The 26,192-nt window shown below is 40.7% G+C and overlaps 1 protein-coding gene across 1 annotated transcript in view; it reads right to left on the bottom strand.

Annotated features, from left to right (window-relative positions):
- The window catches only part of LOC122555940 (guanine nucleotide-binding protein subunit beta-4), an 87,870-nt gene that overhangs the window by 35,317 nt on the left and 26,361 nt on the right, over positions 1 to 26,192 (bottom strand). The window contains exons 2-6 of the mRNA XM_043702235.2: positions 7,312 to 7,414; positions 2,402 to 2,440; positions 2,198 to 2,304; positions 313 to 376; positions 55 to 217 (exon numbers count right to left, since the gene is read on the bottom strand). Coding sequence (XP_043558170.1) covers positions 55 to 217; positions 313 to 376; positions 2,198 to 2,304; positions 2,402 to 2,440; positions 7,312 to 7,368 — 430 coding nt within the window. The 5' untranslated portion in view covers positions 7,369 to 7,414. The remainder of the gene's footprint in view (positions 1 to 54; positions 218 to 312; positions 377 to 2,197; positions 2,305 to 2,401; positions 2,441 to 7,311; positions 7,415 to 26,192) is intronic.

Genomic DNA, 26,192 nt, shown 5'->3' with positions numbered 1-26,192 from the left:
AATTCATCCATTCTCCCACTGCCCATGACACGGTTTACTCCAACATGACCATACCTGTATGCCCCGGTAGTTCCCTACTCACTCGAACATTGCCCTCCCTCGTTTTCAAGCTGTATATTGAACAGATGTTGTCCAGCCCACCACAAGCAACATAGTTTCCAGAAGGAGCATATGCACAAGTCATAACCCATGATGATCGCAAAGGGATAGCATGCATCTACAGAAAAGACAAGAAAATATCAAGTGGTCACAGAGTTACACTAATCGAGGTCCAAATTGTGTGAATTGTAGTCAAATCAATTACATTCTTACTTTATTTGTTGTATAACTGTCCCAGATGATTAATTTTCCATCTTGAGATGCACTAACTAGAAGTCTGCAATATAAAAACATATTATTCATTGAAGTATATCAATGTCACAATGTGAAGAAATTTTACTCAAACGAAAGGGGGCTGAGACACTTTAGAAGGCTGTAGAGAAACTGATGCTTTCTTCATTGCACAGCCTCCTCCCCGCCCCTCCCCAATCAGAACAATGAAAGAGATTTGGCAGGTGCTCACAATTGATAAAATAAATTGTGAAAACTCCACAACTAAGTGGCTTCATAATGAAACAGCACAAATTACTCACTAAAACGTCAAACACAGTAGTCTAAAAATAATGTTCAAAAAAAAACCCAAGAGGATTTCAAGAACATCAAATGATGCACCAGACATTGTGCACATTGGAAAGAGAGCCCATAGTAACTTTTGGAAAGAAACTGCACACATTTGGAAAAAAATTGAAAAAAAACTTATATACAAGAATTGATACAGAATGCACTGAATTGTTGACTCAGAGTTTAAAAATAAATTTGTAATGTTATAAACTTACAGAATTCTACAAAATTCAAGCTTCTGCAAAAAATGTTCATTTATTGACAATAATGCCAAAAGTATTCTTTTTGTTTAAAAGTAACCCAAAAGATCTGTGGATGCTGTAAATCAGAGGCAAATGGAAATTGATTGAAAAAGCTCAGCAGGTCTGACAGCACCTCTGGAGATAGTCAGAGTTAATGTTTCAGGTCAAGTGACCTCGCCTCAGAAGGGTCCTCTGTTCTGAGGAAGTCACTTGACCTGAAACGTTAACTCTGATTCTCTCCACTGATTCTGCCTGACTTGCTGAGTTTTTCCAACCATTTATATTTGTCTTATTTTGTTCAATGTCTGAAGACATTACACCAAAAATTTGCAAACCAGAAATGAATTGCATCAAATGAAAATTATCCTAATTGAACAGCAAAAAATTTATTCCTATCACAATATCTAGGGACTTAATAATGGCAGGATAATATTATTCGTTTAGTATGCAGGCGGTTGACAAAGACTGAGCAATGCATGATTGTACATCTTTTTTTTCTCCATAGGATATGAGCATCACTGGCATTTGTGGTCCATCACAACCGTTCCTTAACGGAGTGACTCGTTGGCTATTTCAGAGAATAGTTGAGAATTAGCCACATTGTCATGGGTTTGTAGTCACATATATGCGAGACCACACAAGAATAGATTTCCTTCACAAAATGGTATTAATAACTCATTGAGTGTTTGCTGCAGTCATGTAGTCACCATTACTAAGACAATCTTTTGAATCTAAATTTATTACTTTTTAAACTTAACTCCAGCAGCTTAACTAAGATTTGAACAAGTACGACAAGAGCATTAGCCTGGGGCTTCTAGAATACCAGTACAGTTACATTATACTGCACCACCTACTGTTGATCTATCAGGATGTTATGATAATTTCATTCATAGCATAAGATGAATGAAATTATGTTGCAAATGTTCATCAGTGCCGCATCATTTTCATCATCGCTTTCAGTAAAACACTGCAATTTCAAGAACAAGTCATATCCATAAGCACATCATTACAACAATTCCTCTAAATATAGTTGCAATACATTAATAGATCAGATCTGGCTGCATACATTTCACAAGGATCATGCCCAAGGAACACCTCTAGATATCAGTAATATAAAAGAAAGAAATGCATAAGAATCACATGGTTTCTATTTGAATGTTAGATACTGAAGCCCAGATTACATTCAATAATACAACTGATTCATTGTAAACATCACAGTAAACACAATAGGAGTGACACTACAAGTTACTGAGCTATCTGATCATATAATCATAAGTCAACATTCAAACACTGACCTGGAGTCTGATCCCCAATGCATGGCATAGATTTTTGCCAAATGTCCCCTCAATGTTCGCCTTGTACGCATTTGGATTCGACCAACTGAATCCAGCCCAGCTGTGATCTGAAAATACGATTTAGTTAGTTGTGCTTCGATCAACAGGCAAAGAACAAGAAGGTTTGTGCATGGTATTTGTCCATTTCCCACTAAATGAGTTTACCTGTGCTAAGGTGGAATCACCACATGCTTTTCTTGCATCCTGTAATGACAAACAAAAAATTCTCTTAGCAAATATTTAACATTAAAATAATAAATCTAATACAATTACTTAGGTGGCACTCTTTATGCCATTCTTCTTATTGTACATTGTAAAAGAGCCCTGCCAATAAAATAACTTTCCTTCATTAAGTCATTCATGCATTTGAGATTTAATTGGCATCGTGCTGTGGTCAAACATTCTGTGCAACGTAGCTGTGGATTTTCAGATACTACTAACAATTAAATGATCGGACAAGAGTGGCATTGAAAATCTAGAAGAGGAGTATGTACCTAATGAGTAAATCAAGTACCTTCACGACCATTACTTGCTTTCAAGCTTTCACGTATTCACAGATTTTCACTCCTCAACAACAAAAGTACCAGTGATTTAACTAGCCAAAACTAGTGCTAGTTTCAACATGAAAAATGTCTTTTTGTAGGCAGTTACTGTAATATTTAAGATTTGCCTTATTGTATATTTGTTTTCTACCATGCTCAATGCAAGTCACATACAAAACATTTGTCACTTCATTCACTTTTACACTAACCCTTCTTGATCAAATTTAAGCTAATCACAATCCCGTGATTTTATTTTTGTCAATCATTTTCCTCTTTATTTTTTAAGTCTTAATTTCTGTGAATAGCACAGGACATTTAAAACAGAAAATAGATGACTCTAAGTTAGAAGTGCTGGTAGCAAATGTTTCCTCACATGAATAAAGGGCATTGAGGGGTGAGGATGAACATACAAGAAGGTTCAGAAGGATGGAATGAAAGGGAACTATGGAGGGATTTAAAATAAGAATTTTATATTTAAAGTATAAATGGATCAGGTCTCAATAAAAAACATGGAGACAATAGGTAAAGAGGACTGGTGTGACTTCAGAAACAGACAAATACATTGCAACAGTTTTCAAAGTTTGTGCGAAGATTTGCAGCTCGGGTGCTCGTTGTTGTGGTTCTGTTCGCCGAGCTGGGAATTTCTGGTGCAGACGTTTCGTCCCCTGTCCAGGTGATATCCTCAGTGCTTGGGAGCCTCCTGTGAAGCGCTTCTGTGATCTTTCCTCCGGCATTTATAGTGGTTTGAATCGGTCGCTTCCGGTTGTCAGTTCCAGCTGTCAGTTGAATCTGTAGATTCAATCAATAAGCACATTGACCTGGACCCTATATACCGACCACTGCAGCGGACAGCTGGAACTGACAACCGGAAGCGGCAGATTCAAACCACTACAAATGCCGGAGGAAAGATCACAGAAGCGCTTCACAGGAGACTCCCAAGCACTGAGGATGTCACCTAGACAGGGGATGAAACGTCTGCACCAGAAATTCCCAACTTGGCGAACAGAACCACAACAATTGTAACAGTTTCTTTGGATCGTGGTTTGGTGGATTTGATGTCAGCCAGGAGAATGTTGGAAGAAATGAATTGAAAAGTAACAAAAATGTAGGAAAAAGAGTTTCAATGTATGGGCTTTGGTAGGGACAAAAGACTTTATGTAGGTGGAAGTGGGCAGTCTCCAAGACAGAGGAGATGCACAGTAAAAAATCAGGGTCAAATACTTCAGAGGTTACCAGTGATCTGGATGCATTTGCAGTTGTTTGTTTTATCAATGAGTAGTTGGCTTAAGGGAAGGTGTAGCAAAAAAAGTGGAAGAATTGAAAACTATGTTTTTGAAAACACAACCTTTTGTGGACAAGAAATATCAGGCAGGATAAAACTATTTGTTCAAGGAACCTTAAACACTATATTGTACTAATATGAACACATTAGATAGTTCAGTCAGGAAGATCGAACAACTTCAAATTCAATAATAGCAAATAATGGAGCTTTGATCTTCCTTCAGTCTCAAATGACATTTTAATTTTGGCTTATTTCTTCTACAAGGAATAAGCAGGAGAGAAAGAAAGAGAACCAAAAACCATAAGGTGCCAGATACAAGATTACTACGGAAGATGAGAGTTTTTTGTGTTGGGGGCAATATATTAGTGTGAACGGAAGATTGGTTAATCAGTAGGAAGCAGGAAATCAGGAGAAAAGGTATTTTCAGGTTGGCAAACTGTAATTAGTAGAGTGACACAGGAATCAGGCCTTAACTATTTATGATCTACATTAATGATCTGGATAATGGAATCAGGTGTACTGCCAAATGTACTGACAATGAGAAGATGTCAGAAGGGACGTAGATAAAGTGAGTGGGCACATATTTGGTAATTAAAGTATAACCTGTGAAAATGAGAAGTGGTCTACCTTGGTAGGAAAACAGTAAAGCAGATTACTATATAAATGGGGACAATGTGAAAAATACTGTAATACAGAGGATCTGGATTCCAAGTACTTAAATCACAAAAAACACATGCAAGTACAGCAAGTAATTAAGACGACAAATGAAATGGAATATAAAAGAAGGCAAGTCTTACTGCAAATACAGTGTTGATGAATAGCTCCTATACTACTGCTTATGGGTTTAGTTACCTTAAAGAGATGAGATATCTATATAGGAAACTCAGCCACAGAGTTGTACAGCATGGAAACAGACCTTTCTGTCCAATGCATTCATACCGACCAGATATCCTAAATTAATCTAGTCCAATTTGCGAGCATTTGGCCCACAACCCTCTAAACCTTTACTATACAAGTATCCATCCAGATGCCTTTTAAATATTGTCATTGTACTAGCCTCCACCACTACTTCTGTCAGCTCAGTGATTTACATACCACTCTCTGCGTGAAAAGTTACCCCTTAGCTCCCTTTTAAATGCTACCCCTCTCACCTTAAAACTATGTCCTCTAGTTTTGGACTCCCCTACCCTGGGAAAAAGACCTTAGCTGTTCACTCTATCCATGCCCCTCATGATTTTATAAACCTCTAGGAACTATGAACCTGCACCCCAAGACCTCTTCGTTTGGCAACACTCCCCAGGACCCAACCATTAAGTACATACCAAAATGCAATACCTCATTTATCGAAATTAAACTCCAACTGCCACTCCTCGGCACATCTGACCAAGGTTTCATTGTTCTGAGATAACTATTCAAGATGTATTCCCTTGCCTTATTAGTCCTCCAAAATACATTACCTCATATTTTTCAGTATTAAATTTGCCACTGTTCAGCCCACCTACATCATCCTGTAATAAGTCTGGAAAATGAAGTTTGTTTCAATAATGGCAACCATGACAACTAACATAATTTGTTGAATAAACCCATTTCATACACTAATGTCTGAAGGAGGAAATCTGCCACCCTTACCAGGTCTCTTTGCTTCCCTCTGAAATGGTCCAATTCAAGGACAATTAGGGATAGAAACATTCTAGCTTCGCCTGTGGCACCCTGATCTCAAAGAAAAAGAAAGACTGGGCCTACCTTCATTGGAATAGAGGACGTGGTGATTGAAATAAGATTCTGGACATAGTAACTGCGAAGAGCGACCCCTTGTGGGAATCTAGAACTAGTTTCAAAAAAAAGGAACTCCCACTTAATTGGAGAATGCGGAGGAATTTCCGCAGTGTGTTGTCATTGTTTGGAATTCTCTTCTGGAGGAGAGTGTTATTTTTCAATACCTAATAACTGACTTAAACAAGTGAGGAATTAAACTACACAATCTGTTTAACTATGGTCAGCTGTTAAACAGTTTCTGTAGGGAAGAAACCAAACAGCTAGATCAAAAGTGAGCTTTGAGGTTTTATTGCTGTTTTTGGCTCAGGTTAATGTAAACTTAAACTGACACACAAAATGGACACAGCTACATTTTAAGATAGTAGCTTGGAACGTCCAACAAGTCTGTATGTATTTGTTTGTACGGTTATTTCGAGCTTCAATTTGTTTTAGGGATCAACAGTCATTGCGGAGTCTCACAGTCTTCTTGCAGTTAAAGGATACTGATAGATTTTGGAGAATTCCTAGACGCGCCATCTGGGATATAGTTATTCACTAGATGATGACAGTATGTTCAGGCAGATACACAGACGACCTAACTGGTACCATCTAATCTTGGTTAAGATCTATCGAATTGCTCAGCTAAAAGGGACAAGCTGCTATAAAAAGGGAAATCTTACAAAGTGATGGATTTGTCAAAAGCACGAATGAGACATCAGCAGGTAGTGATGCATCAAGAACAGGGCAGATATTCCATAGCCAATTCAAAATGATAATGCACTGTTTGTAAATGAATATGCTCATTAGAGTTCAGGATATATTTTGATCATGCACAGTAGGTAGTGGTTGGCATGGATTAATAATGCCCATGTTTTAGTGGTTGGACGTGACAAGGAAAATTGACCAAAGACATAAGAACATTACAACAGAACAAGAGACTGGCGCAGTCAGACCAGTGTCCTGAATAGCATCCTGAATTTGATAAACTGTAAAACCATGATCTTACCAAATACAATTTCTTCTGTGCATGTAACAATAAATGTAATAAATTCTGTAAAATATGTGGAATCATATCTGTACCTGGAATAAATCTTGTAGTGACCAGTAAACTTGAACTAGTAAACTTTAGATTGACTCTTACAACTCAGTCCATAAACTTGATTGATCTCGGTCTTAAAGTTGAAGCGCACCCTCAAAAGTTTTACAATTCCCCAATAAGTAGTGGAAACTGCATCATTAACTCTAGATACTTTTAATCAACCTGTACAGACCTCTGGAGCAGATTTCTCAAGACCAAGATTTCTGGACAGATTTTTGATTGAGAAGGGAGTCAGTCATGAGACAGTCACGAACGTGGAATTAATGCCAGATTAGAAGAGGCATAGTAAATTATTAAAATCAAATTTTAATACAAGTTTCAAATTACTGAGGGCCTAATATTTACATATTTTTCTTTTAATTGAATATAAGAGTGCATAGATGATGTAAAATCTTACCCTAATTTGATTCCGCAATTGCTCTGCTTCTTGCCGCAACTGTTCCAGTTCACTCATTGTTGTAGCTTGATATCAAATGTCCACAGACTATCAGGAAGCAGACCTGCAATGCAACACATCTCGAGTCAGCACTATTCAAATTCATTCAGCTATCACACAGTGTTAGGTTATATACACTATGACTGATTACAATGTTTGAGGATATTTTTAGAACAAACAGGTTAATACTTCTAAAGTTCAGTCCTCAGCACAATCATCACACCCAATCAATTACACCTACATCTTAGAAAAGGATTTGTAATGCAATGTAATCTCAAAATAATTTGGTTGGATGAAAATTACAAGTGTATTTAACCAATAATACAACAAACCAAAGTATATAACCAAACTACAGCAATGTATATTATCATACAAAATAAATTTACAAATGCACCAAATTATGTAGGATATACAACACAAACAGTTCATATGCAGGTGTTTATTTGCCAGCTCAGCCTCCTCACATCTTTCTCAGAAATCTCCAATTATAGCCATTTTTCCCATCCCCTCTCCTGTAATCTATCTTCCTCTTGATTGACGTAAAGTGTAGATGCAACCACTTCTTGTGATAGAAAGCTGCACATTCTCACTGCTCCAGGTAAATAAGTTTACTGATTCTCTATTGAAGCTCTTTGTGACTATCTTAACTGCCTCATCATGCAAGAATATTCTTTCTGTATCAATTTTGGCAAAATTTCATAATTGGCTCCTCACCTAACTATATTTTCAGAAATTGAAAGGCCTCCAATTGTTCACTCCTTCAGTCGCTTTATACACAGCGAAAAGAGATCCAGCCTAATCATTACTTCCTGAAATGTATATCAATGCATCTCTTATAATCTTTTGTAAATCTCCTCTGCATCATCTCCAGTATCAGTAGTTCCTTTTTTAAAAAATAAAAAGGCAATCAGAACTGTAAGTACACCAAGGTTAGATCTTGGTTCAGCTCAATTTCCTTGTCAAATCCATGCTTCATTTGCTTTCTTTTAAAAAGGTCTTACTAACCTGAAATGCAACATGTAATAATTGGCATACTTGTACTGAAATCCCTTTGTTCCTTAAGTCCAGCGAGACTCTCAGCTTCCAATGACTTACCTCTGTACTCTATCAAAACATACTTCATGTTTATCAACATTGAGCTTCATTTGGACCACTCACCCAACCTATCCATATTCATCTACAAATTTATTTCATCAATGCAATTTACATTCCCACCTATTTCAGCGTCATCTGCAAATGTGGCTATAATACTTTCTAGCTCGACATCCAAGTAATTAATACAGATTACTAGATACATGTAACATTTTCAGTAAAAGGTTCCTATGTGAGTTCTATGACATTGTAAAAAGAAGTCTATTCTTGGTGCATACAAGTTATTTCAAGATGCACGGGTAAACGTTTTCAAACACAAGGGAACATCTGAGACAAACATTCTTCAAATTTGAAAGAGTAAAGCAAAATAATCTTAACGATTGGATCAAGGTATTAGGAGTAAATTCCACACAGGAAGCTATCAGTGAAAGTATTCTAATTTTAAAAAAATCAATTCCTTCAGTAATTATACTGCCATAGCTAGACAACAGCCCATATGGCTGCTGAATAAGCTGGGCATAAAATTTAACACTTTTTCCATTAACCCCATAAACCCAAGAGAAAGATGGAATGTAGGAGAGTGAAAAGAAGGCAAGTAACCAGGGTAGGAAAGGGATAGCTGAGAATGCCAAGAATTATTCCTCAGGCCAGAAAGTATTCCTGATGAAGGGCTTATGCCCGAAACGTCAATTCTCCTGCTCCTTGGATGTTGCCTGACCAGCTATACTATTCCAGCACCACACTCTTGACTCAAAGGACAAAAGTAAAAATCAAAGGCCTAAGCATTTCCATTAGAATGTTGCATGGAAAACCCACAGGACTTACTGAGCTTCATAAGAGTGATCTGGAGAAAGACGCCCAGAATGAAAACACAATGGATCAAATTGAGCTCTATCTACAACCATGAGACCAAAGCTTAACCCTGCAGTATTTGCCAGAGAGATGACTTGGGTCATTCAGAGATAGAAAGGATTCCCTTATTCTTCAACTGATACAGCCATAATTATGTTAAGGAATTATCTGAACCCTTTTGCTGTGGAAATTATTTTCGTTTCCAAAATTTTAATGAATAGAATTGGAGAGTATATATCTGTTACTTTGCACAATGTGCACTTATGTGACTTAATATGCAGAACAGTGACAGTAGACGTTGTTAAAAATTAAGCACAGATGGGTTGACTTACTCAGAGGTAACTACCAGATGGAATGAAAGTTGTAGCTTTGCCAATAACCACAGAAAACCCAAGTGAGATTACAAGAACAATTTCTGGATATGCTTTTTAAGTTTGTGGTGCCAGAACAAAGCTTTAACAAAATCCATTAAGGGTTAAAACTTTATATCACACACATATTAGCACAGTCAAAAAGATCTGGATAATTCAAAAGGTTTACTAAGTATGATTACGGCTCAGATCCAGTCAAACATGTTAGCACAATCTGCAAACACTCAAGCAAAAGCCAAGGGAGGTTTTGGAAGTGTTACTATGTTAAAAATCAGATTCTGATGAGGAAATGGCATCACCTAATGGGGTTGTAGATAAAGACTGGACAGTTCCTCATCAGGTGGTGATACCACCAGTATATTAAAGGGACAGTCAGAGAAGACCTGAAATTCCCGAAGCATGACATTTGGGAATACATAAGATTCAAGCATCAGTAAATTCACATTTTCAGTGACTGAGTCTTCATAAGGACATAGTACTGTTTTAAAAATGTGCCAAATAGTGAGAAAACTGCAAAGTAATAATTGCTGTTCATTAAATAGGGTTTAATATAACATCTAGGACTACTACCAAAAACAAAAGTAGAACACCAATATATGCTTCGTATTGATAAGAGAATTTGGTTCAGAGAAGCTATTCCTTTGAGAATAACCACAACTAAAAGTGACAGAAAAAATTATTCAATATTCATTCCAGGCTACCATTAGTCGAACTTTATTTCTAAAGCTTTTCAAGACTTGATGTGTGATTGGATACAAAACAGTTGAAGTGAACAGCGCATCATCCAGATACATAAGGGAACTTTAAGCAGGTATTATCAGATTCTCAAGCCGCAGGTTAAAAGCATTTTGTAATGAATCCCACACAACTGAACCAAAGAACTAGATTTTCCATTGTATGCTACTAGAGACTCGCAAATGAATCTACTGGGTTTAGTCCATTTAATTTAATAAGATCATGACCGATCTGGTTCATTAACGCCCTTCAGGAAGAAAACTATTGCCTGGTCTGGTCTATACGTAACTCCAAACCAGAAAATGTGGCTGACTCTCAACTGTCCTCTGGGCAATTAGGGATGGGAAATAAATGCTGGCCTAGCCAGCAATATCACCATCTCATCAATAAATAGTCATCTACCAACTCCATGAAATTAGCAATATCCTTTTGAAGTTTTTTGTCTTCCCCAAATTTTACAAGGTTTCGAGTTTCACATCATCAGTAAAGTGTGGGTTTTGCCAATCGACAATGGATTCCTGGTCATCACAGACTCTTGATTCCAGATATTTATTTAATTCAAATACCATTTGTCATGGCAGGATTCGAACCCGGGTCCCCAGAACATTACCTGGGTCTCTGGGTTAACTCCTCTCTCATCCAGAGAGCTCTAGATTGTTTGCCCTTAATTTTTACCCTTTTCTTTTTGACAATGTACTTTGACTCTCTTCTAAGATAGGAGAAAGCAAGGACTGCAGGTGCTGGAGATCAGAGTCAAAAAGTGTGGCGCTGGAAAAGCACAACAGGTCAGGCAGCATCCAATGACCAGGAGAATCAACATTTCAGACATAAGCCCTTCATCAGGAAGATGGAATCTCTACGATAACCCACTATTCAGCTCCAGTTTTTCCACCAATTCATCTATCCAGTCCAGCTCTATTGTTTCCCCACCAAATTTAGCTATCCCCAGTTAATTACTCTACCCTTTCCCACAATTATCCGATATCTTATGACACAATGATCACTATCCTCAACATGTTTCTCCTACTAACAGTTCATCAACTTGGCCCAAGAACCAGTCTAGCAGTACCTCTTTTTCTCATTCAACTAGGCAACTGCTGCAGAAACATCAGAGTGCAATCTGAGAATACTTGTGCCTTTCTCCCCTTAATTTCACTGCTATCCCAGTCGAAATTCAGATAATTAAAGTTTCCCATTGAAACTATCCAATATGCTTGCATGACTCATTCCTTTGCGGATTTGTTCCTCTACGTTATTCCCACTATTTTTCTTTAATAGAATCCCTCCAGTGTGGAAACAAGCCATGTGGCCCACAGTGACTCTCCGAAGAATTGGTGGTCGGTAGACGAAGTTAAAAATCACATACATCAGGTAATAATCCAAAGGTTTACGTGGAAGCATTAGCTTTCAGAGCGCTGCTCCTTCATCAGGTAGTTGTCATAGAGTCAGAGTCATAGAAAAACAGACCCTTCGGTCCAACTCATCCATGCCGACTAGATATCCCAACCCAATCAAATCCCACCTGCCAGTACTCAACCCATATCCCCATAAACCCTTCCTATTTATAAACCCATCCAGATGTCTTTTAAATGCTGTATTTGTACCAGCCTCCACCACTTCATCTGGCAGCTCATTCCATACACGTACCACCCTTTGTGTGAAAAAGTTGCCCCTTAGGTCTCTTTTATATCTTTCCCTTCTCACCCTAAACCTATGCCCTCTAGTTTTGGATTCCCCCATCCCAGGGAAAAGACCTTGTTCTATTTACCCTATCCAGCCTCTCATGATTTTATAAACCTCCAAAAGGTCACCCCTCAGCATCCCACGCTCCAGGGAAAACAGCCCTAGCCTAGTCAACCTCTCCCCATAGCTCAAATCCTCCAACCCTGGCAACATCCTTGTAAATTTTTTCTGAACCCTTTTAAGTTTCACAACACCTTTCCAATAGGAAGTAGACCAGAATTGCACACAATATTCCAACAGTAGCCTAACCAATGTCCTGTACAGCCACAACATGACTTCCCAACTCTTGTATTCAATACTCTGACCAATAAACGAAAGCATACCAAACACCTTCCTCATTATCCTATCTACCTGCGACTCTACTTTCAAGGAGCTATGAACCTGCACTCCAAGGTCTCTTTGTTGAGCAACACTCCCTAGGACTTGATTAGATTAGATTAGATTACATTACAGTGTGGAAACAGGCCCTTCGGCCCAACAAGTCCACACCGACCCGCCGAAGCGTAACCCACCCATGCCCCCACATTTACCCCTTACCTAACACGATGGGCAATTTAGCATGGCCAATTCACCTGACCTGCACATCTTTGGACTGTGGGAGGAAACCGACACAGACACGGGGAGAACGTGCAAACTCCACACAGTCAGTCGCCTGAGGTGGGAATTGAACCTGGTGCTCTGAGGCAGCAGTGCTAACCAATGTGCCACCATGCCGCCCACAAATGTCACCGTGCCGCCCACGTACCTTACCATTAAGTGTATACGTCCTGCTAAGATTTGCTTTCCCAACATGCAGCACCTCATATTTATCTAAATTAAGCTCCATGTGCCACTTCTCAGCCCACTGGCCCATCTGATCAAGATCCCATTGTAATCTGAGGTAATCTTCTTTGCTGTCACTACACCTCTAATTTTGGTGTTATCTGCAAATTTACTAACTATATCTCTTATGCTCACATCCAAATCATTTATATAAATGACGAAAAGTAGAGGACCCAGCACTGATCCTTGTGGCACTCCATTGGTCACATGCCTCCAGTCTGAAAAACAACCCTCCACCACCACCCTCTGTCTTCTACCTTTGAGCCAATTCTGTATCCAAATAGCTAGCTCTCCCTGTATTCCATGAGATCTAACCTTGGGAACCAGTCTCCCACGGGGAACCTTGTCGAACGCCTTACTAAAGTCCATATAGATCACATCTACCGCTCTGCCCTCAATACTCTTTGTTCCTTCTTCAAAAAACACAATGTAGTTTGTGAGACATGATTTCCCATGCACAATGCCACGTTGACAATCCATTATCAGTCCTTGCCTTTCAAAATACATGAACATCCTGTCCCACAGAATTCCCTCCAACAACTTGCCCACCACCGACGTCAGGCTCACTGGTCTATAGTTCCCTAGCTTGTTCTTACCACCTTTCTTAAACAGTGACACTACGTTAACCAGCTTCCAGTCTTCTGGCACCTCACCTGTGACTATTGATGATACAAATATCTCAGTAAGAGGCCCAGCAATCACTTCCCTTGCTTCCCACAGAGTTCTTGGGTACACCTGATCAGGTCCTGGGGATTTATCCACTTTTATGTGTTTCGAGACATCCAACACTTCCTCCTCTGTAATATGGACATTTTTCAAGATTTCACCATCTATTTCCCCACATTCTATATCTTCCATGTCCTTTTCCACAGTAAACACTGATGCAAAATACTTGTTTAATATCTCCCCCATCTCCTGTGGCTCCACACAAAGACGGCCTTATTGATCTTTGAGGGGCCCTATTCTCTCCCTAGTTACCCTATTGTCCTTAATCTATTTGTAAAAACCCAATGGATTCTCCTTAACTCTATTTGCCAAAGCTATCTCACATCCCCTTTTTGCCCTCTGCTTTCTCTCAAGTATACTCCTACTGCCTTTCTATTCTAAGGATTCACTCGATCTATCCTGTCTATACCTGACATGTGCTTCCTTCTCCTCCTTAACCAAACCCTCAATTTCTTTAGTCATCCAGCATTCCCTATAGCTACCAACCTTTGCTTTCATCCTAACAGGAATATACTGTCTATGGACTCTCATTATCTCATTTCTGAAGGCTTCCCCTTTTCCAGCCATCCTTTTACCTGCGAACATCTGCCCCCAATCAGCTTTCGAAATTCTTGCTTAATACTGTCAAAATTGGCCTTTCTCCAATTTACATCTGGTCTATCCTTTTCCGTCACTACTTTAAAAGTAATATAATTATGGTCACTGGCCCCAAAGTGCTCCCCCACTGACACCTGGAGGCGTAGGGGTCAAAGGCATCTGGAAACCCATCGTACAGGGACCTCCAGCTTCTGTCCCGACACTACATATTTCTTACAGAACCTGAGTAACCACAGACTAGTTGAAACGTGAACATTCCTAGTCACAATGGACATTTCAGCACTCTACACCAGCACCCCCACAATGACAGCATCGCTGTAACAGCCTCAGTACTCAATATTAACAATTACCAATCTCTAAGCACCATCCTATAACTCATCCACTTCATCCTCAACCACGTTTTCACCTTTGATAACCAGTTCTTCATCCAGACACACTGAACAGCCATGGGGACCAAATTTGCACCCAAATATGCCAACATTTTCATGCACAAGTTCAAGCAAGAGTTCTTTGCTGCTCCAATCAACACTATACACCAGATATATTGATGACATTTTCTTCCTCTGAACACATGGCAACGAATCAATGAAACAACTACAAAGTGATATTAACACATTTCATCCCACCAGACTTATCATGGACTAGTCTCTACTATCTGTCTCATTCTTGGACACATTCATCTCTATCAAGGATAGGCACCTCAGTACCTCATTCTACCGCAAGCCCAAGGATAACTTCACCATGTTACACCTCTCTAGCCTCCACCCTAAACATATTAAAACAGCCATCCCCTACAGACAAGCCCTATGCATACACAAGAACTGGTCAGATGCAGTGGAATGTGGCAGACCCCTGAAGGTGCTCAAGGGTGCCCTCATAAGAACAGGGTATGATGCTCAACTCATCAATCACCAGTCTTGACATGCCATAGCGAGGAACCATAATGACCTCCTCAGGAGGCACACATGGGTTGCAACCAATAGGGTTACCTTGGTGTCCAGTATTTCCCGGAAGCCGAGAGACTACGCGATGTACTTCTCAGCATGCAACACATTATCGATGAGGATGAGCATCTCGCCAAGACCTGCCTTACGCCTCCACTTCTTGCCTTTAAACAACCATCAAACCTTAAATGAACCATTGTTCACAGCAAACTGCCCAACCTTCAGGGCAACGTCGACCACAATACCATACAACCCCGTTACGTCAATCACTGCAAGACATGTCACTGTCGACAAATTTACCACCATTACCAGTGGGGACACCACTCACCATCAACTTGGCAGGTGCTCATGTGACTCAGACAATGTTGTCCATCTCATACATCACAGGCAAGGATGGCCTGAAGCATGGCACATTGGCTAGACCAAGCAGACGCTACAACAACAGATGAATGGACACCACACAATGATCAACAGACAGGGTGTTCCCTCCCAGTCTTCAGCAGTCAGGGATATTTGGCCTCGGATCATCGGGTGACTGTCCTCCAAGGCAGATTTCAGGATAGCCAACAACGCAAAGTGGGCGAGCAGACATTGACAGTCAAGTTCAGTACCCATGAGGATGGCCTCAAGCGGGATCTTGGGTTGATGTCGCACTACAGGTGAACCCACCACACAATACAGTCTCACATACACACATGTTCATACTCACACAGACTCTCGCTCATACACACACATACAAACCCCCCCCACACACACCCTCTCACAGGCTTATACTCTATCATACCCACACCACACAAACCTTAAGCTTTTACTAACACAAATACACTCTCTCACATGCGCGCGCACACACACACACAAATCTATGGGATGAATAAGTATTTGCAGAATTATACTTGCAGTTACATTCTATTTTGCTCAAAAAAGGCACAATCTGCTGGCAGCCAATACATGTAATAGTTTGCAAGTTCCACTTTGAAAATAGAACCAGTCTGACTCAAGATTGGGGTACAGACAGACTCTGACCTCACGCATTTAATGCACTGTCTGAACTGAGGATCTGCTACTGGATCTTTCTCTTCAGTAAAATTTCCACAGCCAGAAGAGAGTCAGTTCATTTTACTGCACCAGTTGCTTTAAGCTGTAGCATTAAACAGTAACTAAGAGAACTCACAATCCTCTCACCAATCACCGGCGTCCCCGGTGAAGAAAGGAAAAAAACCTGGAGAAGAGAGACTGGAAAACAGAGAAGCCTGGTAATAAACAGATTGTACAAGTTAATCCTGAGGCCACTGAACTGTTCCAATGCAGTTTTCCTTCCACCCCAAAACACCAATTTCTTTTGCCTGCCTGCATCTTCAAGAATGTCTCCATGCGCACATATTTGTGTGCATGCGCAAGGGATATTTTAGGAGGGTCATAGAGTCATAGAGATGTACAGCACGGAAACACACCCTTCGGTCCAACCCGTCCATGCCGACCAGATATCCCAACCCAATCTAGTCCCACCTGCCAGCACCCGGCCCATATCCCTCCAAACCCTTCCTATTCATATACCCATCCAAATGCCTCTTAAATATTGTAATTGTACCAGCCTCCACCACATCCTCTGGCAGCTCATTCCATACTCGTACCACCCTCTGCATGAAAAAGTTACCCCTTAGGTCTCTTTTATGATGGGTTAGAGTTTAACTAATAGTTCCATGTTGAAAGGTCATAGTTTATACCTGTGGCTATAATCTATTCCCTTGTAATAAAGAGCTCACATTAAGTACAGAAACCTAGTCAGTAAATTCTGTTGACCCATGTCTCTGAAAAATAAATTGTTAAATTTGCCAACTTTGATAAAACACTCAACTTTTGTGATGTCTTCAGGAAGTCTGGGACTTGATTTCTTGCAGGTAAAAACAATGACTGCAGATGCTGGAAACCAGATCTGGATCAGTGGTGCTGGAAGAGCACAGCAATTCAGGCAGCATCCGAGGACAGGCAAAATCGACGTTTCGGGCAAAAGCCCTTCATCAGGAATAAAGGCAGAGAGCCTGAAGCATGGAGAGATAAGCTAGAGGAGGGTGGGGGTGGGAGAGAGTGGCATAGAGTACAATAGGTCAGTGGGGAAGGAGATGAAGGTGATAGGTCAGGGAGGAGAGGGTGGAGTGGATAGGTGGAAAAGGAGCTGGGCAGGTCGGACAAGTCCGGACAGGTCAGGGGATCGAGTTTCTGGAGGTTAGAAGCTAGGATGAGGTGGGGGAAGGGGAAATGAGGAAACTGTTAAAATCCACATTGATGCCCTGGGGTTGAAGTGTTCCGAGGCGGAAGATGAGGCGTTCTTCCTCCAGGCGTCTGGTGGTGAGGGAGCGGCGGTGGAGGAGGCCCAGCACCTCCATATCCTCGGCAGAGTGGGAGGGGGAGTTGAAATGTTGAGCCACTGGGCGATGTGGTTGATTGGTGCGGGTGTCTCGGAGATGTTCCCTAAAGCGCTCTGCTAGGAGGCGTCCAGTCTCCCCAATGTAGAGGAGACCGCATCGGGAGCAACGGATACAATAGATGATATTAGTGGATGTGCAAGTAAAACTTTGATGGATGTGGAAAGCTCCTTTGGGGCCTTGGATGGAGGTGAGGGAGGAGGTGTGGGCGCAGGTTTTACAGTTCCTGCGGTGGCAGGGGAAAGTGCCAGGATGGGAGGGTGGGTCGTAGGGGGGCGTGGACCTGACCAGGTAGTCACGGAGGGAACGGTCTTTGCGGAAGGCGGAGAGGGGTGGGGAGGGAAATATATCCCTGGTGGTGGGGTCTGTTTGGAGGTGGCGGAAATGTCGGCGGATGATTTGGTTTATGCGAAGGTTGGTAGGGTGGAAGGTGAGCACCAGGGGCGTTCTGTCCTTGTTGCGGTTGGAGGGGTTGGGTCTGAGGGCGGAGGTGCGGGATGTGGATGAGATGCGTTGGAGGGCATCTTTAACCACGTGGGAAGGGAAATTGCGGTCTCTAAAGAAGGAGGCCATCTGGTGTGTTCTATGGTGGAACCGCTCCTCCTGGGAGCAGATACGGCGGAGGCGGAGGAATTGGGAATACGGGATGGCATTTTTGCAAGAGGTAGGGTGGGAAGAGGTGTAATCCAGGTAGCTGTGGGAGTCGGTGGGTTTGTAGAAGATGTCAGTGTCAAGTCGGTCGTCACTGATGGAGATGGAGAGGTCCAGGAAGGGGAGGGAGGTGTCAGAGATGGTCCAGGTAAATTTAAGGTCAGGGTGGAATGTGTTGGTGAAGTTGATGAATTGCTCAACCTCCTCGCGGGAGCACGAGGTGGCGCCAATGCAGTCATCAATGTAGCGGAGGAAGAGGTGGGGAGTGGTGCCGGTGTAATTACGGAAGATCAACTGCTCTACGTAGCCAACAAAGAGACAGGCATAGCTGGGGCCCATACGTGTGCCCATGGCTACCCCTTTGGTCTGGAGGAAGTGGGAGGATTCAAAGGAGCCCTACTCTCGTCAGGCATAACAAGTGCCATAATGCATCCAAGCAGGTTTAGTTTTAAAAGTGTAGCCGCAAACTCCAAATTAAATATTTTAGGGTAAGGTGGCTAAAGATTCACTAAATTTTTTTTTAAAAAAAAACTTCATCCCAGAATAACCCAAAACATCTTTCACTGTACAGTTTTCTTGCATGGCTAATTTGAATTGGTAATGCATCTTACCTTTATGCTCACATATATAAAGATAAACAAATACAAAATGGATTATGCATCTCTGTATGCATACACTGAGGCAATAAACTATAATCACTTCAATTTCAATAAACATTATCTTTTATAATCATATTTTGAACCGATGAGGTGTCAAAAATACCAATCCTGAAGCAATTGTACAAATAGTGCATTTTAGAATACCGTTTGATCTCAATGTCTTCAGATAAAGCACGGTCAGAGGGCAGGGGACAATTGAGCCAGAGCAAGCAGATCTAATTTAATATATAGAAAATATTCTGGACAAACTCACATCAGGCAACATTCGTGGAGGACATGAATCAACATTTCAGGTCAAGTGACCCTTTTAACAGAACAACAAACCATCATCTTTGTTGATGGCTTTATTGCTCATGCCATGGTCAATTGTTGCAGCGATGTGCACATGTGAAAACAGAGTTTTGGAATAAAACTCATACATAGGCTTACTGAAATCAATGGGCATTACAACATGGCAGAAGTGACTTGTGTGCATAATGGACTGCTAAAGCATGTATGCAAGGGGTATCTCTGAAATGAACGAGAAATCAGCACAGAAAAGCACTCAAAAACGTCCTTGGTAACTCATCGCCAGCTCCACTCCCCAAGCAAAGTGGCAAGCTGCAGAATGAAGAATGCAACTAACAGCAGGGTAGGTTGGGGGGGTGTGAAACAGAAGGAACCAGGAGGACAACCAACAAGGAGTGGAACAGCTAAAGGCTCTGTGGTGAGTGGCTCGGCTAGAGTAGAGTCCCGAAGCTCTGTCATGGCAATGAGGGGTTATTACCGTCATCTCTGCATGTGCACTCAGTTGGCATTGTGTCAGCAACAGAGTTTTTGGTTTTCTTTCTTTTATTTCAGACTGTCAGCTTCTGCAGTATTTTGTATTCAACAGAATTTAGTTTCCACTTTAAAGTCAAAGCCCTTTTTATTATGTCCACATTCATGATGTATACTGAGTATACAAATGTATTACATTACTAATGGTGGGGTCACAGCAGTTTCTGAACTCTCAGCAGGACAGCAAATATAGTATGTCAACTACACAATGGCAAGTTGTGATAAAATGTGGTCAGATATGCAATTTGTTATCGACCATGTCTTATCACAATGTAGGTTAGAGAGATGGTGGTAAACAAGTATAATTTCCCCCTTTCCTTGAAAAGAAGTTCAATTTCTCCTCTCAATAAGACACTCATTGTGATTATGCTAGCCACTGCCAGCCTCTCATTTCCTCGGAGATCAGAACACAATCAAATATGAGCTGTCAAAGTTGGCAGGAGTTAACATCCTTTTGCACTAGCTGCGCCATGCATAAGGAGAAGAGTTTGTTAGGAAAAGGCTATTAAACTCAAAGCAGTTAAAAGGACCACTTATTTTTCATCTGTCACCTCATTTCAAATTACAAAAATCCAACCAGATACCCCAACTATGACGAAAGCCAAAATTAAAGTTCAGATCAAATATCAGATTCTGCTCCAACAGCCCCCAAAACCTCGTCGTCATCTCATCCCACATACCCACTATATAGGTGTTTTAAAACCCAAATTCGGCTGCATCTAAATAATTTCTTCCCAAATTACTACTTTTAATTTTCAGTGTTCATTTACTTCCCTGTTATGACCTTGGCCATAATTCAACAAAGAAAATCTTTTTTTTTGTCTTGGGTTATTGACCAAAGATAATGAAACTTCAAAAACAATTAAAAGGGATAGAGTCAGCAGTCACATGGAGAAAGGTGGGTTGAACAGGAGGAAAATTGTGTGCACTAACTTGGCATTTTGAAGAGGTAATAGAAAGGTTTGATGCAGATCATGCATCAATGTGGCGTACATGGATTTCCAAAAAGCATTCAATAGGGTGTCACACAACAGTGATGAGAAACATTATTGCTACTATCCTTTTTATTCTGAGATATGTGGATACAAAAATGGTGATAGAAAACACAGTAACAATCAATGGATGAAAGGGGGAAAATTATACTTGTAACTGTTTACCACCATCTCTATAATCTACATGTCGATAACAAATTGCATATCTGACCACACATTTTATCACAACTTGCCATTGTGTAGTTGGCATAGTACATTTGCGGGAAGGTTTACAATGGATCTCATCAGGCGTCATTTTAGGAGCCTTAATTTTCTGAAAATGATCTAGTGATTGGTGAGCACGAGGACTACTTCAACGGCTGCTGACGACATGAAACTTGGAAGCATTGTAAACTGTAAACTGGATAGTAAAGAACTTCAAAAAGATAGACACATTAGTGGAGTTGGCAGCAAGATGACAGGTGAAATTAAATGCAGTGAAGTATGAGGGGAGGCATTTTAGTAGGAAAAATATATACAGACAATATGAACTAAAGGGTACAATTCTAAAGGGGGTGGAGGAGCAGAAGAACTTTAGTGGAAATGTGTACGGATCATTGAAAATGGCAGGACAACTGAAGAAAGCTGTTAATAAAATATTCAATATCTAGAGCTTTGTTAATGGGGCAGAGAACAAGAGCATTGTGGTGATATTGAATGTTAGCATAAAACAATTGTTAGACCACACCTGTAGTAGTATGTACAGTTCTGAGCACCATACTACAGGTTGAATGAGAACACATTGGAAAAAGTGCAAACAGATTCACAAAAATGGCTCCAGGAATGAATATCTTCAGTTATGAGGAAAGAGTGGAAGGTTGGGACTGTTTTCCTTAGAAGGAAAGCAATGAAAAAGAGAACTGAGGGAAGTTTTCAAAGTCATGGGGGAGCTGGTCAGCACAGAGGGAGAGAAACTGCTCCTGTTTGTAAGCGGATCAAGAACAAGGAACACAAATATAAACTGATTTGCAAAAGAAGCAAATGTAATGTGAAAAGAACCTTTTTTGACACAAGTGGTCCATATCTGGAATGACTGCTTGGAAATGTGGTGAAGGCAGGTTCAATTGAGCCATTCAAGAGGGCATTAGAAAATCATTTAAATAGAGGCAATGCACAAAAGTAAGGGGAAAAGACAGAAGAATGTCACAAAGTCGTGATGCTTGTTTGGCAAGCTGGTGCAGACACAATAGACAGAATTGCTTTCTTCCTGACCTCTCTGCGCCCACCCCCACTCCAGCCTATCACCCTCACCCTGACCTCCTTCCACCTATCACATTTCCAACGCCCCTCCCCCAAGTCCCTCCTCCCTACCTTTTATCTTAGCCTGCTGGACACACTTTCCTCATTCCTGAAGAAGGCCTTATGCCCGAAACGTCGATTCTCCTGCTCCTTGGATACTGCCTGACCTGCTGTGCTTTTCCAGCAACACATTTTCAGCTCTGATCTCCAGCATCTATAGTCCTCACTTTCTCCTTAAAAATCACAACACCAAGTTATATTTCAAGAGGTTTACTTGGAACCACTAGCTTTCTGAACACCGTTCCTTCATCAGGTGGTTGTGGAGGATAAGATCACGATCACAGAATTTATAGCCAACAGAGTCCAGTGTCATGGTGATGTGATACATTAAACAATTTTAGATTAAATCTTTCATCTTTTAAAATCAGATATGGTGGTTTATATTCTTTGATAGGTAAATCCTAGAACTTTTAAATTACATTCTCAAGATAGTTCAGCATTTCTAACAATAGGTGTGAAGTCTGACTGTGTTCCAATGTTTAGTCAGACTGACAAACCCTCTGCACAGTTTTACATGGATTCATACAGTTTGAGAAAAATAAAATGCAATTCTGCAGAAACAAAATTCATCCCATAAACTTTCATGTGCATGCACGTAGGAGCGACAGAATGAGTATGTATGTAGGGGTTGGGGGTGGGGGGTGAACCCAAGATACCGGTTGAGGCCATTCCCATGGGTACAGAACTTTGATATCAGCTTTTGCTCAGTGTATGAGGTACACCACTTTGGCCGCGTCACTGCGTAGATGGAGGGAGGTGCCCCCACATGTAATGTTGTTATCGTGTCGATACTTTGAAATATCTTGCAGTGGCTGACAGGGTTGTATAGTGTTGACGTCCTGAAGGCTGGACAGTTTGCTGTGCACAATGTTGTGTTTCAAGTACTGTGGCTGTTTAAAAGGTGAGAAGTTGAGGTGTGGGGAAGGTCTTGGCAAGGTGCTCATCCTCGTCGATAATGTGTTGAAGGCTGTGAAGAACATGGCGTAGTCATTTGGCTCTAAGAAAGTACTAGACAATGAAGGGTACCCTATCTGTTGTAGCTCTGTCAGTCTCCGGAGGAGGTCATTACGGTTTCTCGCTGTGTCAGAACTGGCAGTCAATGAGTTGAGCATCGTACCTTGGTGAGGACACATGTGACGTGGCCAATGTGGTCTATCTCATACTCTGTAGGCAAGGATGCCATGAGGCATGGTTCATTGCAAAGACCGAGCAGGCGCTGCGACAACAGATAAATGGACACCATGCAACAATCACCAGACAGGACTGTTCCCTCCCAGTCGAGGAATACTTCAGCGATCCAGGACATTTGGCCTTGGACTTTCAGGTGACCATCCTCCAAGGCGGACTTCAGAACAAGCAACAATGCAGAGTCCCTGTGCAGAAGCCGATAGCAAAGTTCGGTAGCCATGGAAATGGCCTCAACCAGGACCCTGGGTTCATGTCATGCGACTGGTAACCCGACTGTACAATACTCTCTCTCTCACACACACACCCCCGTGCAAACCCTCTCTCATATGCACACACAAGACCCCCCCACCCAGACTCTCATCCACATATGCACCCTCTTACAGACACATACCCCATCACACACACATCATCACATGCACTCACACCCACATGCATACTCACTTTGTCGCTCCTATGCGCGCGCACAAGTTTATGGGGTGAATTTGTTTTTGCAGAATTGCGGTTTATTTTTCTCAAAACTGCATGAATCCATGTAAAACTCTGTAAAACTACACAGAGGGCTTGTCAGTCTGACTAAACATTACGACAGAGACAGAATTCACACCTAATGTTAAAAAAGCTGAACTATCTTGAGAATGTAATTTAAAAGTAGTTCTGGGATTTACATATCAAAGAACATAAACCAGCATATCCAATTCTAAAAGAAGAAAGATTTAACCTAAAATTGTTTAATGTATCACATCTCCTTGACACTGGACTCTGTCGGCTATAAATTCTGTGATCGCGATCTTATCCTCCACAATCATTGAAGAAGGAGCAGCACTCCAAAAGCCAGTGCTTCCAAATAAATCTATTGGACTATAAACTGGTGTTATGTGATTTTTAATTTTGCCCCCCCCCCCCCCCCCCGGTCCAACACTGACACCTTCAAGTCATAAGTTTGAATAGTGATACTTGCAACAGCTATTTGGAAAAGTTTTGAAACTCTGTGCTTAATTGCAGTTCTATCTTAAAAAAAAACAGGAAACTCAAAACCACACCTCTTTGCAATTGATATAGTCTAACTAGGGAGCAACAACCTTTCTGCACTGCAAGTCTTGAATCAAACTGGATGTGCAACATAAACCCATTAAAGTTGCTACACCCATTTGATCTCAAAAGTAGCAAGAGCTGCAAAAAATAACTTAATTGAACTTGCTGAAACATCAGTGTGCTGATTTACATTCAATTTTACTTTTCAAATAAACTTCTGAAATGTCTATTAAAAATCTAAAACCAAGTAGGGCTATGTAATCATAACTATCACACTGTCTTACATTTGTGCACTTGAAGCTCTAACAGTAATTACTGCAATAATGTAAGTACAAAACTTAGTCTCATTGGGAAGCCCTGGAAAGGGCTCATCTGTGCACAGCTGTCTCAAAAGTTTAGCCTAAATTACAGAAGTGAAAGGTGAATTTAAAACCATCAGATTTTAAACTTAAAACTAAAAATAAAGCTTACAGCTATCCACGGTATTGCCAGTCATTACATTTTTGTAACCTGGATATATTTTGAAACAATACCAGAAGTTTCCTTTCCCTAATGTTGAGTTTCCAACATGATACAGCAAGAAGTCAACAGTCAAACACGTCACAAGATGCAAATCATGAGTTATCAGAAGTGTCATTATTAAATTATGATAGTCAAGAACTATCTTTAAGAGTAAACATGAATTCAAGCAACATTTTATTTGTCATATCTTGAGCCCTTTAAATTACAGGGATTTTCTTTACAGATTGAGTCACTGCATTACATATTTATGTTTGCCCAAACCTGCTATATGCCCCTCAATCATGGAAACATGAATGCACTGCATATTTTTCTTTAAAAATTTTTAGCTTCACCCACAGGGTGAAACTGCCATTTTATGCAGTTCACCTTGGCCTCCTAATTAGAAAAACAAGTTGGTAAAGTACACTGTACAATCTTCAACTCAGACACAAGGGAAAAGGAAAAAGTATAGTCCACACAGACAATTTTCTAATTTTTTTAATGAATGTAATGAAGTCTCCATCTTGCTTTAGCAGTATCACAAATCCATATTGGATGCACGTGAGAACCAAATGAACTGAGGTCAGCAGTTTGTGGATCTTAATACCACTGCAATGGCACAACTTAGGTGCCTTGAGATTACCTGAAAGCACAAATCTGTTAAAGAAAGATACATAATGTACAATGCAGATTTTATTCATTAGGAATCTCAAGCCCTAAGTAATCATTGCAAATATATTTAGTAAAATTTGTCCAAAAGCAATGTTCCATATTGGTGAAGCATTTTAACTATATTAATCCAGTCAACCCAAAACCTCTCATCCAGCCTGTCGCCAATAACTACTCTGCTATTGCTTCCAGAACATTCTTAGAAAGGCACAAAGGCCCAGATTCTTTCTGCAATGCAGAATCTCTGCTGTGTTTAGAAAAGCTGGGAATGCCAAGGCATGCCCTAAGCCAGCATCTCATTTTTGTATGACAGGATTGGGCATGGTCTACAGTTTGCACATTTATGGTTTCCAGAGACAGCTTGCCTTTAAATGACCAGCTGTTTCCAATTAATTTGGAATGTAGAATTACTGGAATGAAGCTATGACCAGGTAAGAGCAAATCTGTTCTCAGTGTATTTCATTTGGAGAGTCATGGCATCAATTGTTGGAGGGTAAGGCACCAGTTTGAATCATACCAAGTAGGCATGCTTGTGCATAAAAAGCATATAAACACTTCTGTTTAATTTGTTCTTGGGATGTGGACATCATTGGCCAGGTCAGCATTTATTACCCATCTCAAATTATCCTAAAAGTGATGAACTGCTTTGAAATGTTGCAAACTTTGGTGGATGGGCCCGGAGGCGGCA

This window comes from Chiloscyllium plagiosum, unplaced genomic scaffold, assembly GCF_037043375.1.
Source record: "Chiloscyllium plagiosum isolate Xiang-an unplaced genomic scaffold, Cpla_swu_hap1 HiC_scaffold_13, whole genome shotgun sequence".
Taxonomy (NCBI): Eukaryota; Metazoa; Chordata; class Chondrichthyes; order Orectolobiformes; family Hemiscylliidae; genus Chiloscyllium; species Chiloscyllium plagiosum.
This window is presented reverse-complemented; position numbering and strand designations above follow the sequence as displayed.